The sequence below is a fragment of the Canis aureus genome, chromosome 16 (assembly GCF_053574225.1).
Source record: "Canis aureus isolate CA01 chromosome 16, VMU_Caureus_v.1.0, whole genome shotgun sequence".
NCBI classification, from domain to species: Eukaryota; Metazoa; Chordata; class Mammalia; order Carnivora; family Canidae; genus Canis; species Canis aureus.
This window is the reverse complement of record NC_135626.1, coordinates 25,882,234-25,897,035: the sequence shown is the minus strand read 5'-3', so window position 1 is coordinate 25,897,035 and position 14,802 is coordinate 25,882,234. Positions and strand designations below refer to the sequence as shown.

Below are 14,802 nucleotides of genomic sequence, written 5' to 3'. Positions count from 1 at the left end.
TCAGGCCCAACCCAAATTGCAGAGCAAACATTCTCCTTCTCCGTCCTACCCCCTCACTGACTCTCCAATCAGTTGCTCATGTCGAGGCAGGGTGTGTTGGGAGCAGCGACACATGGTCAGGTCCACAGGACTCTGCTTGGTGCTTGGAGAGGACCCTGACCCCAGCAACGCAGGGATGGACACCAATTGTAGCGTGATTTATTGGACAAGACGTGCACTTTTTGACAGGGCCTTAGTAACCACGGTTTCCTTCACTGGACAGTACAGGACCAGGGTAAAAGGGCTTACAGACAAGAAAGACAAATCCTCCCCATGAACCAAAGGGGAAAGAAAAGAGGAAGGGGGTGCTTCTCCTTCCTTCCTCCTTCCCTAATACTCTGGGCCTCAGTTTACCCCACGCCAGCAGATTGGCCAAGGGAAACTGGGCAGTGCATCTCATAGCCAAGAGTGGGCTGGGGCTGTCCGCTCAGGGTCAGCATGCCCAGCCGGGCCAACCACTGTCTCCCCTTCCAGGCCCCCTTTGGGGATGGTTAGAAAATACAAAAGCGGATCCGATGCAGGACATCATGTGCAAACGGAGGAGGGGACGGAGCTTCTGCAGTCTCCTTCAGCCACAGCCCCACCAAGGGTGGGGGGGCGACAGAGGTCAGAGTGTGCCAAGGTGCTTGGGAGAAGGGTCTCTTCTCCATCCAGGGAGGGTGGGCGGCTGTTGTCACTAAGCTTGGGGAAGGCGGTCAGTGAAAGAGGAGCAGAGACCGAAGGGTAGGACCAAGAGGGGGGCTTCTCCCCCTCCCTCCAGCAGGTGAGTGGGCCGGCCAGTCAGAGGCAGGTTGCTGGTACTACGGGAAGCCGGTAGGGAAGAGGCTGAGGGGCTGACTCTCGTTGGTGGGCAGTGGAGATCGGTAGCCATCGAAGTTTCTTGGGATGCTGCCGCTGGTAGAACCTGAGCTGTTACTCAGAGTCTCGATGCTTCCCTCTCGCTGTAGTTCTGCAAGACAGAGGAGAGGACCAGGCCTGGTCAGAGTGGGGTCTGTAGGGGGTGGGACACACCCTGGGCTGGGCTGTCTGCCTGGAGGCCCCTTCCACAGGGGGGATTCCCACCTGCTCCCCGGATGGGCCAGGCAGCAGCTCCGCTCACAGGGAGTTCAGCCGAAGGAGGGAGAAGCTCCCTTGGCTGGCAGAGTCCAGTTTTAGTTTTTCCCTCATTGTGGGAACCCCGTCAGGCCAGAAGCCTGGCCGCCCTGCTCATCTGTCTGGACCACATCGCCACACATGGGACACGCGCCCACACCTGCACGCACACTCCTGCTCAGCCAGCATGCTCCCCAGTTCTGTAAGTGGCTCTGTCCTGGGCTACGGGTCAGGTGGGAGGAAAGCCAGAACACGGCAAGGACTGCGGCTCCCCTGCCCCGATCGGTCCCTGCCTCCCCTCCCCAGCCCTGCCGGCTGCCCGGAGCTTCCTCCCTGGCTCGGCAACTCACTTGCTCACTCACTCACTCTGACCCACACAATCTGCCTGCTGGCCAGGCCTGGCTCATCTCTGGCACCTCCTGGAAGGCGTCCTGTTTCCCTGCAGGAGGGAATGCCTGGCTGGAGAGGGGCCTATTCCAACGGAGAGAAGGTCCCTGCTTGCCTGTAGTGCTGCCTTTCTCCCTTTCTCTTAGCCCCCAAGGTCCCGGAGGCCCCTCAGAATGCAGAGTTGCCCTGGGAAGCAGGCGAGGAGGCTGCCACCCCACCTACCGCCCCTTCCCTCGCCCTGCCGCAGCCCTGCTGCCATCTTGGGCTCAGCGACTGGCCCTACCTCATTCAGTTGTGGGCACCTTACCTGTCCCCACCCCCCAATCTCTTCATCTAAGATAGGTACTAGGGCAGGTGGGTTGGGAATAGACTTCCTTGCACGCTGAATACAAGGAAGAAGGAATTACTTCTTGGCTTTTGGCAGGTGGCTAGCTCCTAGCCCCTTCCAGTCCCTCACAGCGGGCTCTGAGACAGCACACACATCCCTGGGAGGATTCTGGAAGCCTAACCCAGGGCCAAGATGTGGTGATCTGCGATTTTTCCTCCTCCAAGGCACGCTTGCCTGGGACTGAGAGGGTCTTGGCTGTCCCCCTCAGAAGCTCAGGATCTGAAAGCAGTCACTTGAAATAGCAAAGTGTGCTTGAATGTTATACTTGTCTGGTCTGGCTTGAGGCTTTTTATCTCCCGCCTGTACCCGCTGCAGCACAGCTAGCTTTGATTAGGGAAGGCGTCATGGCCTTTACTCTTGGGCGGGCCGTCGGCAGCCAGCCAGGAACTGACCACTGACTCCCACTCCCTATCAGCCACCCCCCAAAGTGCAGAAGGTGCCCAGCAATAGCAGCCACAGAATGGGGTGGGGGAGTCTGTGCTGCCCTCCTTCAGAGCAGACGCCTGGACCCATGTGTGAGGGGCCCTCAGGCTGCACCAGCCACGTCTGGAACCTAGACACTGGAACCTCTCAGCAGATAGGGGGGCAGTGGAAGGAGGGGGCTGTGGACACAGGCTGTGGGCCTGATGATGGTCCCAATCTCCAAGAGGCACTGGCTTCTCTGTTGGGCCAGAGGCTCTGGGATACGCCGAGAGTTATCTAGATGCAGACAGAAAACAAGGCAGCTGGCTACCGCATGAGCTGTCTTCCGGGCTCGTTCCCTCATCTCCCCCTATTTGGGAGTACAGACCACTGTGCCAAGAGAGGGAGAAGATGGAAACGCAAAGAACAGACCCTGGGATTTCTACATGGAAGTGCCAGACTCCAAGAAAGCTTCCTCCATTCCCTTCGCTGCCCACAAGCAAGCCGAGGAGTGTGTGGGGGATCTCGGAGGCCCCACTCGCTTTCAGAGACCCTTGCCCTCATGCACAGCCATCCTGGCACTAGGGGGCGCTGACAGCAGGGCCAGGAGGGCCCGAGAGAGGAGCACTGGCAGTAGCAAGGAAAGCAGGGGCTTCCTTAGGATCTGGACACCAGGTCCAAGTAAGAAAGCCCCAGATTAAGGAGCAGGAAAGGCCGTAGTACGGGGAAGGCTGGCCCCTTTCCAGAGCTGGGGGACAGGCCCAGAGTTCTTGATGCAGAGTGCCGACACATCCACGCTGCCAAAGAAGCAGAGGAGACTGGAGCCCACAACCAAGCATGGCACCCCCGCTGCCCCTTGGCCCAGGCCCAGGGCAGCTCCCCCAGCAGCCTCAGGGGCCCCACCCCGAGAGTCTGGGTGGATGCACCTCATCCCATCACATGACCGCGCAGGGGCAGTTGCCAAAGGAACTTACGAGTTTGCTGCTCTTGGGGGGCCAGGGTGGCCTGACCGGCCTGGTGCCTATTCTCCTTCCCCCCGTTAGGCCTGAGGTAAGACAGGGTGGGCAGGCTTCTTACTTGCCCCCCGTATCCCAGGGGGCTATTCTCTGCAGAATCGACATCCCCCAGCTTCTTCCCTCCTCTCCACTCCCACTGCTGTAGCCTGCTTAGGACTGCGCTTCCCACCTAGATGATTTCAGGAACTCCCTACCAGTCTCCTGACCTCCAGCAGCCCCCTCTCCAGCCCACCGCGCCAAACTGGAGTGGCTTGTCTACAGCACAAACCTCATCTTGCTTTTCCTCTGCTTAGGAACCTTCATCGACTCCTCACGTCCTTGGGATAAACAGCACTACAAAATGGCCTTTCATGACCCGCCCCTTAGACCCCACCTCACTAATGGCACCTGTTACCGGATTTGAAGAACCAAAGTAATGAACTTGTGCAGTTTGGGGACCTCTCCAGGCTGCTTCAGGCCCCAGGGCCCACACTTATGCCATTCCCTTTGACTGAAAAGCCCTTTCCAGGTTCCCCTGGCCCCCAGAACACCTACTCATCTTCCAAAGGTTAGCACATGTGTCCATTCCTCTGTGAGCCTGTCTTGTGGCCCTGGCAGCAGAGCTGGCCAGGCCCCACTGGGCTGTAGTTCCCCCCGCCCCCAGCCCCCTAACACTCTGTGCAACATCTGTTCACGTGTGTCCCCGTCCGGGTGGAGGGCCCCCCAGGGCCTGCTCCTGTGCCTGATCTCGGTGTCCCTAGTGACAACCACAGGGACTGGAACATCTTGAATGCGTGATGTGGTAAGGAGAGGCAGGAGCTGTGTCTTCAGCAGGGACTGTGAGAGAACCAGAGGCCTGGCTGGACCTGGGCACTATTCGATATGCCTTCTGTCAGACCCCGATTCTCTCCTCACTGAGACAGAGCAATGAGTGTGTGCAGAAGAGGAAGTAGAGGAGGGGTGCACACAGGTTTCCCCCCCTTCGAGTCACCCGGCCGCCCAGCCCTAGGAGCAAGCGGCAAATGGAAATGTGTGGCCTTACCTTCCTCCATCCCGAACACCTGCTTTGTTACTGTTGGGTTGCTCACGGACGCTGGGCTGTTGGCATTGTTTTTTTTTTCCTTTTTTTTTCCCTTTTGGAAAGAAAAGCATTGAGGAATCTTTTTGGAAAAGATATGGACAACGATTGAGAAGTACACTGATCTCTGCAAGCAGGTGGAGAGGTAGTAAGGAGGTGTGGGGTATCACGCTGGGAGGAGGGCAGGCTTGCGGTGAAATTCTGCAGTCAAGGACAGTGACATGCATGTGTAGGGGGGTGGGGACCAGCCAGTCTCGAGGGTCCCAGAGATGGAACTGTTGTGATGGAGCTCAGAGTCCCCCTTCAGTGTGGAGGGCTGTGGGAAGGGGACAGAAGGGTGCTGGCAGTCCCCCATGCGGGCAGGTTGATAGGAGAGGGAGAGGAGACAGTGGCAGGCTGCAGTTTTGGGGGGACATCTCCAGACCTTTTGATTCAGGGTCCCAGCTTCTGGGCTTACCCCCCCACCCCATTCCGGAGCCCCCAGGTCTGGGCAGCTCTCCTATAGTTGAGGTGGGCTTGTGGCGAGAGTCCACCAGCATCTTGCCAGGGCCGCAAGAGAGAGCTGGGGGCTCAGTGCAGGGGTGGCCAGGAAAGCATCCCCAGCAGCCTCTCTACTTAGAAGCATGCAGATCCTGGCCAGTGGGAAAAAGCCAGCTCTAAAAAAGGTTGCTCTCTAGGCCTCAAAACACGGTAGGGGATGAGGAATAGTTCCCAAAAAGTGGGAAGATAACTTGTTGTGCCCTCGCATCCTCCAGTGGCTCTGTGCCCTTGGGAGTTGGGTGCTTGTCTCCCCCTCTTATGGACAGCAAAACCAAGGGTGAGTAGGCAGCCGCTGGCTCCAGGCGTCCAGTCCCCCTGAGAGAGAACTGGCACTGGTACAGGCCTCAGGATGGAGATGCTGGCAACTCCAGCATCACTGACTGGCTCCCAGTGCTCACTGCTGGCTGGGTCCGCCCACTCCCTACAGATTCTCATTGGAAAACGGGCCTGCGATCCACAGATGGCCCTCGGTGCCGTGCCCAGGATGGGCGAGCCAGAGGCGGCAGGACAATGGAAGGAGCAGCAACTCCAAGGGAGGTGCCTAGGCTCTCATGAAGTCAATGAAGGAAACAGAATGCTCAATCCTCATGTTGCCCCCACTCCACACGGAGTCTGGCAAAATTCAAGTGTGTCAGAGGGGGCAGAGAGGTGGCTGCCCTTGCTAGGGAGAGGCAACTCTGGCTACCTGGACACGTATGCAAAGGAGACACAGGGAGGAGTCACTGTTAAGTGTGGCAGCTGGAAACGTGGCCCCTCCCGGGCTGGGCTGTGCAGACTGAGGGAGCCCCTCTCTGCGGTAGCTCACTTCCTCATCCCAGGGCTGGATGTTGCAGCCCCTCTGCAGAGGCAGGAGCAGCAGGGACTGGCTCCTGGGAGCTGTGGGTGGGTGCTGACGAGCGGGGCAGGAATGCACCTGGGGGAGAGGCGGATGGGACTCCTACACAGCGCCAGAGATGCCATCCGGGGGCAGGGCACGGAGATACCCCCTCTGTCGCCTTTCCCTCTGGAGTACCGGTCCCCACAGCTGCTTCACCCTTGAGGTTTTCCTTGGGGCTGTCCTCTCCCCAGGATACAGACCCTTCCCTCCCTTGAGGTTGCTCCAAACTGGCAAGACAGAGACTTCCAGGGACAGACTGGATGGAAGCCTCTTTGCACTCATGAGTCACTTTACTAAGTGCCATGGTCTTGGTTGCCCCATCCCTGGGAAATGCTGGGGCCACAGGTACTAGGTGAGCCTTGGAAGGAGCTGGGGAAGCCCAGGTAGGCAGGGGACCCCAGTGGGAGGTCAGGAGTGAAGTCTTACTTTGGGCTTGACCGTGTCCAGGCCTCCTCCGGGCCAGATGGCAGTGGGGGCGGTGGGGGCGGCTGGCCAGAGACCCTGAGGGAAGCCCCTCTGGCTTCTGGTAGGTGGGGGGGCATGGTGGAGAGCTCGAGACTCAGGACTCAGAGGGAGGCCTGTTTCTGGGATCCAGCGGGGTCAGTGAGGGCAGTGCCATGAGTGTGTTTGCGAAGAGGGTGCCTGGGACCCCTGGTTCAGCCTGCAGGCAGCCCTGGCACTTCCTCCAACAAAAGCAGCAGCATCTACCGGCGGCCCCTCTGGCGTGCAGCAGCCAGCCCTGTTCTGTACACTTAGAGCCTCACGATGCTGCTCATTAAAGGGATTAGCAGAGCACTTTTATTGGGCCCTGGCTGCAGCCACACACCCCAGTCCTAAACTAACCACCCAAGCTGCTGGTGGGAGTAGGATTAGACCTCAGGACAGTCTTACCCTGCACCCACAGCCCACTTCTGGCAGTGGGAAGGGAGAAAGCTCCCCCTACCTCTGTCCCCACCGCCATCCATCAGCCTAAAGGGCCTGAGAAGAGGGGAGGGGCGGTGTCTGCCCAGAGTGGGGAGGCAGTTTAGGGAAATGCTTAAGAGCACAGGCTCCACCTGCTGCCACTACTCTGGGCAAGATCCTCAACATCTCCTGTGCCTCAGTTTCTTGTGCATGAGGATAACAATGTTTGTTTCCTAGTGTGGTTGTAAGAATTAAATTAAATAATGTAATGCATGTCGAGTGCATCACAAAGTGCTTAAAGCTTCCAGCCAGCAAATGTTGAGTTACTACTATTGTTACAATTGTATTAGTGATTGTGATTATCCACAGGATCCTTTGGGTCCCTCTTCGTTTTTCCTCTCTAGCAGGTGCCTCTGCCAAACAGGCCCCTATCAGCTTGCCTTCCACTGGAGCTTGGGAAGGATTCTTTCTTTTTAATCAAGAAATGGCCTGCTGAGGAAAATGGCAGTTATGTGTTTACAGCTTTTCATTTCCCTCCTTGCCTCTTTGTAAATACCATTTTCCAAGAAAATAAATTTCCAACACTGTTGACATGCATTGATTTTTCCCTCCTGCATCTACCTTCCCCATCAGCAGGGCCTGGGTTGGGCTCAGTGGTACCCCAGGGGAATGGGTGGCCCTAGAATACAGAGCAGCCAGCCAGACGGCCCCATCCTGCCCACTGCCTGGCTCAGAGGAGGCCTGCAAACAGAAATAGTTCCAATCCCCTTCATGACCAGGGAGTGAGGTTGGGGTGGGGTCTGACTAGGAGGTCAGAGATTTTCAGAACTTCTCTGGATGGCCTATCTGGAGAGGAGACCAGGGGGATCACAGGACTGCTGCCAAGTTCAGCAGATGGATCCAAATGGAATCTGCCCCAAACAGTCAACTTGGTCAGCCAGCGGCCTGCTGGGACCTGCTGGCTGGGATCGACCAAGCAAACTGGGCCTTGGAGAGAGAAGGGTTCAGCAGGTAGGGGGCTTGAATGATCCTGTGGGGTGGAGCAGGACTGGCACCTTCCTGATGGAATCCAGAGAGATGGCCCAGATGCCAATCAGGAGGTGGCCCTGGTTGGACACAGCTTTGGGCTGCTTGTCTTACACCAGTCCTGGGCCTGGAAACTACTGCTCAATCCTCTAGGGTGAGGCAGAGACAGAAATGGAGTTGGCTAAAAATGTTTCCAGACACCCCGACAGCCCTGTCAGAGACCACACTCCGGGCTGGAGGCAGCCTCAGCACTGAAAGTTTTTAGGAGGATAAAAGGGTAGCAGGTAGAGGAGGTGGCCTTATGGGGAGGCCTTGCTTTTCTCTTCACACTCAGGGGTGCCTGTCTCCCCGACATCTTTCCTTTGCCATGCTGCTCCCAGCCACACTGGGCAGTGCCGGCCTCCTCTTACCCTCACACAACCCCACAGGCTGCAGAGCTAGCAGAGATGCCCGCAGATCAGTATGGGGATCTTGGGAGGACAGGCCTAGGGCAGTCGGGAGGATCGCCTTTCCCTTCTGGCAGGGGTTTTCGTTCCCTTCCCTGGCATGCTTGTGGAAGGAGCAAGGGCAGCTTCTTGAAGCTGAGGGGTGAAGGAGGAAATGGCTCCTCCACATCCGGAAAATAGGAATCCTGGTTGGGGCTGATGGAATCTGGGAGTAGAGGAGGAACAGGGCTAACTGGCCTGGTTATCTCCAGACCTCACAGCTATGTCTGGGTGCAGGGCCCTGGCCCGCTGATGTGACAGGCCTCTGGTGACCTGACGGCACACAGTCTGTCGGCAGGCCCATACATTCCTTCCTGGCCAGGGTCCCTTTCAACCCACAGGACTCACAGATATGCTCTCTCCCCCTTGCCCAGCTCTCACTCCTGACCCTCTGAGGGTACTGAGGCCCAGAATGTTACAGAATGAGGCCAGGACCGCATGGTCTGCCCTGCCCCATACCCCTCAGCTCCAAACAAAGAGGGTAAATATCTGGTGGTCTTGGCTCAGAAGACCAGGAACTGCTTCCCTTGGCCACTGGGGCCATGCACATGCCTAATAACCTTAGGATTTAGGGGGAGACCTGAGGCCTAGAGAAGACCTCAGGTCCTCTGAGGCATCCACTGGCTCCTGGAAGATGAAAGTTGCAGCCAGTTGTGGAAAGTTGTAGAAAGGATGATAGCTGAGGACACTGGGCAGAGAGCCTCCACTCAGGAAAACTGGGGAAGGCACATCACCTCTCTTCCCCATCGTCCCTTCTCTCCTGTAGCCAAAGAGGAACCCTATTCATGACAGCAGGCCAGTGTGGCATTAGTGAAGAAGAGGCACAGAGGTAGCCAGAGTCTCAAATTCCTGGTGGGCCCAGGAGGGACAGGGGTGTGGCAGGAGCTAAGCATGCTGAAATGTTGGGAAAAGGAGGCTAAAAGTAGAAAGAGATGGGGGAAGGGCCTGAGGAATGAGGAGGACTCAGAAGGAGGGTCCATGCTCAAGAGACCAGTCTCTTATCACAGCCTGCACCCCCTCTCCAGTGGAGCTGGCTCTGTGTGTATGTGTGTGTGTGTGTGTGGGGGTAGGAGCAGCTCATGGTCCAGTCCCAGATTCCTTCATAGCCTTTGAACAGCTGGTGAACAATGGTGGTAGATGGGGTATTTGCTGGAGGCTGTGCTGGTTGGGTTGGGGGCTAGAGCCTTTCCCTGGGTCACCCCATATAAAAACCTTAAGAAGATACCATTCCCAGGTAGGGAAGACTTGAACCAGAAATGTTGCCACCTTCTGCTCCCAGGAAATCCATGTTACCTAAGCCCTTCCCAAGTCTTGGCTTCAAAGCAAAAGATAGCAGGATCCCCACCCAGACCACCTCGACCCACATCCCATTTGCAGTGACCCTCTCAGTACCACTACTACTATAACTTTAAATCTTGCCCTGTCCCAACCTCTGACACACGGGGACAGCGAAGGTGGAGTGGACCTAGCTCCCGTTTCCCTGGTTTTGAGGTATTTGACAAATCTGGCTGAAGCCACACTTCGGGAACAGCCCTGTGGGTGGCAGGAAGGAAGAGTCCTGTGGTAGGAGGCTTAGAGATCGGCCACAGTCGTGCTGAATGACCCGCACAAGTCACTTCACTTCTCGTCTGCTTCAGCGTCTGTCAGGCAGGAGGGGAAGGGCAGCTCTGGCAACCTCACTGGGTGGGGGCTCTAAAGAGCAAAGGACGGGAGGGGGCTTTCAGAAGCAGCACACACACCATCAGGTGGAGGAGCTCACTGTTACTGCAGTGGCGTCCGGCCTAGGAGATCGGTGTTGCCACCTCTGGTGTTTCAGCAGGCTGAGGCCCCTGGAGGAGGACTCCTCATGCAGGAGGGCCTGAAAGGGCCTTTCTAGCTCCAGGTCACCGCCTGACACGGAGGCCAAGTCTTGGCAGATGCCAGCTGAGGTGACGCAGGGCTGGGAGGTTCAGAGACGTGTCTTTGGTGGTAGAGAACGGCCAGCCAGGTGCCGCGACATGAACTCTGTGTGTGCGTGTCTGCTTGTGGGGCGGATGTGGGTGCTAACGAGGGCCCCGCCAACATGCCCACTTGGCGTGGCTACGAGGAAGACTCAGCGCTTGGAAACTCTCCCGTGGAACTGGTGCTTGGCAGCTAGCCGGGACCCAGCTATCTCCTACAGTCCAGCCTGAAGGCTCAGGAGACCCCACTGAGCTCCCAGGCGGGGTCCTCCCGAGCTGCCCGCCAGGCCTCAGAGACAGCACAGGGGTCCGCGGACCACAGGAGAGATGCAGCTCCTTGAACCTTGCTGGCCTGACAGGCCAGAGCCACATCTGGTTCTCATTCAAATGTCCAAACATAATTAAATTCTCTATGATGCAGCGGAAGAGTTTGGTAAGATGTGGCTTTCCCCCTTTCCATCAAGGTTAAGAAATCAGTCTCTCATTCCACCAGCCGGCTGACTCCTTTTCCTCCCTGCCACCAGTCTGTCCCATTCCACAAAGCAGAGGCCTGGGCTCCCATCTGATTTCTAGAGCTGACAGGGCTGGAGCCAGTGTGGGCTACATGGAGCCCCTCTCTCCCACTGTACCACTTACCCACCTGAGGCCCAAGCAGCAGGCTGGCGACTGAGCAAGTTAGTGCACTGTGGGCTGGACGGGGGTGGGGAAGTGAGCTGCCGAGAGGAGGCAGCTGCCCTACCCCAGCTGTGCCGTGACACACTAGCGTCCTCTCACTGACTACATGCAAGCCCTCTTTGTAGGTCCTCACAACGGGAAGTCCTTGAGAGTCTCTGGCCTGACCTTTGGGTCCCCCAGTGGGAAATGGAGCTTCCCAGGGTCAGGGCAGGCCGAGGCCGTCCCTCCTGCACCTCACCTCTCACCTTGTGCAGCCCAGGGACTGCTGCAAGGCGGCATGGCACTGTGCCCTGGCCTGCCTGCACACACAAAGGAGGAATGGAGAAGGCCAAGAGCAGCATGAAGCCCTCTCACAGAAGCGCTGGGACCTCTGCGTCTCACAAGATTGCTGGCCATTTCTGGCCTGTCAAGGCTCTGACAGGCGAATGGACAGCAGGGTCCGGGCTGTGGTCCTCGGGGATGGGAGGCAGCCTACTCCACAGAGAGGGGCCCACTAACTGGAGGCTTCGATGCCTCTCCTCAGCTGCCAGTCCAGGACTTCCCCGAATTCAGGCAGAACATCCCCTAGACGGCCTGCCTCTTCGAGAGCTTCCTTCCCGACTGAGTATCTTCTGTTTACGGCTTTTTTTGTTACACTTAGGGATTTATGACTTTCACGGTAACGGGTTCCATTCCACTTCCTTTGTGCCTGTGTTTCTAATCTTTGTGCTACAGGCTTTACAAGAGTTTCTGAAGAAGTCAGGATATTTTTCCTTTTGAAACAAGTTGTCCTGTAAGTTAATGACATACGGTGGGTGTGGCTGCTCTCCAGAGACAAATGGAGGCTGGGAAGAGATAACCAGGGTAAGGTAGGGGACAGTCTTCTAGATTAAACAGAGCTATGTGCAGGTCCCTTTAAGACCCTTGGCCAGCTCCTGTGCTAGAGTCCCCTGAGGCTCGCCAACATCCCTAACAGAGAACTAGCACCACGTTCAGATGCACATGGTGTTTCCATGCCAAAGAATGCTCAATGCTCACCCCGGGGACAGGTGCACACACATGCACAAGATGGTGTGAACCAAACAATCCCAACATTGCTGACCTGGCTCTAAAGAGAAATAATTTTGTGTATCTTTTCTAAATGATAAACTTTTGTTTAGTAGTGAATTTAATTGATTTCTTGGTGGCATCAGTGTCAAGGCCCCAGGTCTGGTGCCTTCCTATCAGTGAAGAAGGTGTTAGGGAAACTGGAGCCAGTTCCTAGTCTGGATGCCCGAAGCTCAGCCTAGCAAAGAGAGCAGCAATGGGGCCAAGGTCGCCGTCGCCCCTGTTAGGGTCCCAGCCCGCGCTCTGGAGCCCACACTCCATGGCTGGGAGAGGAGCACAAGGCTCAATTAATTGCTGTGGTGCCGGCTGTCCAGATGAAAAAGCGGAGCGGATGCCGGGTCTGCCTTTGTGCTCTGTTCACAGACTGGCTGCTGGTGCCGGGGCTCTATTCATTATTCAATTCAGCTAGCTCAGACGAGCCTTTCCATTTGCTCCTCCAGGAGGAATAACAAATCTAGAAATGCAATTCCACTTTGGTGTATTAAGATATTGATTCGCCTGTCGAGTGGAAGTGCATTTGTTCTGTCAGCCCTCCTGTGGGCAGGAAGGGGTTAACCAAATGTTTATCACAAGGCTGGCTTCAGAGTTGAAAGTAATGTGATCAGTAATGAATTTTGTGTTACATTAGGTTGTATAAATGGACAGACAAGCGCAGACAACAAGTGGCCAGGAGTCGGGGCTAATCTAATGATGTAAAAATAGAGACAGCACCAATTATACTAGGGGCCAGCTCCAGGCTCCTGCAGGGACTGCAAATGAATAGGTACAAATCAAATTACTCACTAATAGACGCACTACAAGAGGGGCAGTCAATGGTAAATGCATTAGAGCCTAGTGACCTCTCTGCTCTGCACAGCAGAATCCGAAAATTTGACTTCCATCTTAAAAGTGGGGGGCAGGGAACGAGGTTCTCAAAGAAACTCTTGTCGGGTGAAGAACAGCAACGACTTCCCATCCCGAACCAGTCTGTTGCCAGAAGGTACCTCCTGTCTCTGCTGACCTCTTGCCCTCACTTCAATGCCTCCTGAGAGCCTGAGCACTGGGGCGGGGGTCGGCGGGGGGTGGGGGGTAAGGGGGCAACTTCTTGAGGGACAGACAGAGCAGTGGGACAAAGCCCTGCACGTAGGCAAAGACAGGAGGAGGTTACATACCAACATACTTCACAGCCACGTGTCTCTCAGGGGTGCTGTTTTTTACTGCTACGTCAAGGGCTGTGTCTGTATTGAAAATAGAATACTTCTTTAAAGAGGATCACAACATGGACATTTAAGAGAGCAGCAAGAGTGGAAACCAAGAAGAGTAGGTGTCACAGTGCGGCTGGACCACCGCGAGCTCTGCAGGGGGTGTTCGTGGTCTGTTCTGAGGCACAGCACATCCGGGCCTTTACAGAACTTTCCCTGGCCTAGGCTGTTGTTGTCCTTCCCTCTCCTTTCCTCCTGCCCAGTGCCACCTACTGAGTGCCTAGGTTCAGGGATCATGGAGATGTGCTCCAAGGCATGAATGTAGGCTCAGATTCGGCTCTCCGTGGCTTGGGGAGGAACAAAGGGTGAAACTGAAGCGTCTCCAAGCCTTCTGAGGACCCCGGCAGGCCCAGATGGAAACAGGACCCTGCTGGGCTTAGCCCACACTCGCCAGCCCCACCTCTAAAGCCAGCACTATCACACCCGTCACAGCGGAGATGGCATGCTGGTCCCGGCCAACAGGAGCCTAGAGAGGATGGGGACATGACAGCAGAATGAGTTTAGGGAGGGCACAGAGCAGAAAAAGTCACCCTGTATGAAGGAAGCAATTGGATGTTGGTTTCGCCCAGACTTAATTAAGCACACAGAGGGGTGAACTGCAAGCTATTGAGTTCCGCTAGACAATATGTGGGGGAGCCGATGGGGGGGGGCAGTCTGTGAAGCCTGGTGTTGGGGGATTCTGCTGGCAAATTAAAAAATTTATGCTTGTGCAGTGGGCCTGCAGGTGCCTGGGGGCAGAGGTGGGGTTCAATGAGAAGTAGGCAGGAAGAAATTGCCAAATGTCAGCGGTTGGGCAGCTGATTCTGGCACAGGTATTTGGAAATGCCTCCTTTTGTTAAATTTAGTCACACTGGCATGGCTTGGCCTTGGTAGAGTGAGGCTCTGGACTCCTGAAGGGTCAGAGGCTCATTTCCAACTCTCATTTTCTGTGTGTCTGTGTGTCTCTCCTCTGTTACCAGCCATCAAACCCCGGGGCTGGTCCGTATAGCGCAGATCATCTTCTGAGGGGAAGGACAGAGGGGAAGACGGATATTTAACCATCCATGACTGTGTTCAACTTTGTTCAGATCTCACACCTCACAGAAAGGTCAATGGTTAAAGGTGAATTCTTTGGCAGAGGAGGAAGAACAGAGAGAAATACTCCCTTTTGTTAACCATTTACCTATGTTAATGTCTCCAGAGGAGGGCACTTGTCTGGGGGTCCACCTGCCCTTCCCCAGGCTGTAAGTTTGCCCCAGGAACTCCTGCCTCCATGTCAGGGCAACACTTGGGAAGGGGACTCTGAAGGTTTACCAATGAAGTCACACCGGCATTTTGTCCTTGTTGATAGGAATCCATGTGCTTTGTTTAAAGAATTCAAAGTCAACTGGGCAACTGCAGAGGAGGTTCTCAGCCCTAAGCTGCCATTATAGCTCTGCCTCTGCCTGGGACTTCTAGCAGCCTTGGGAGAGGGCAAGAGGGGGTGGGGGAGAAGGGGAGATAGGGAGAGGAGGGGAAAGGAAGAAAGGGAAGTGAGAGAAAGAGGGAGAGGGAGACAGAAGGAGAGAGGGAACAGGGGAGACAGAGAGAGAGAGAGAGAGAGAGAGAGAAATGGTCTACTTAAGATCAGATTTGACAACTGGCCAGAAACTAACAAGTGTGTCCTAAA

The 14,802-nt window shown here is 55.9% G+C and overlaps 2 protein-coding genes across 24 annotated transcripts in view; one reads left to right on the top strand and one right to left on the bottom strand.

Moving 5' to 3' along the window:
• The window catches only part of LOC144286196 (uncharacterized), a 99,756-nt gene that overhangs the window by 7,303 nt on the left and 77,651 nt on the right, over positions 1–14,802 (top strand). The gene's annotated exons all lie outside the window — the stretch shown is intronic.
• The window catches only part of BCAS3 (BCAS3 microtubule associated cell migration factor), a 591,271-nt gene continuing 576,645 nt past the window's right edge, over positions 177–14,802 (bottom strand). For 2 of the 7 annotated variants that reach the window (XM_077852357.1, XM_077852359.1), the window contains 2 exons: positions 13,065–13,130; positions 177–988 (listed from right to left, as the gene is read on the bottom strand). In XM_077852357.1, coding sequence (XP_077708483.1) covers positions 840–988; positions 13,065–13,130 — 215 coding nt within the window. In that variant the 3' untranslated portion in view covers positions 177–839. Of the gene's footprint in view, positions 989–4,345; positions 4,437–13,064; positions 13,131–14,802 lie in introns of all 7 variants that reach the window. The other 5 variants (XM_077852362.1, XM_077852363.1, XM_077852364.1 and 2 more) reach the window with 3 other exon arrangements.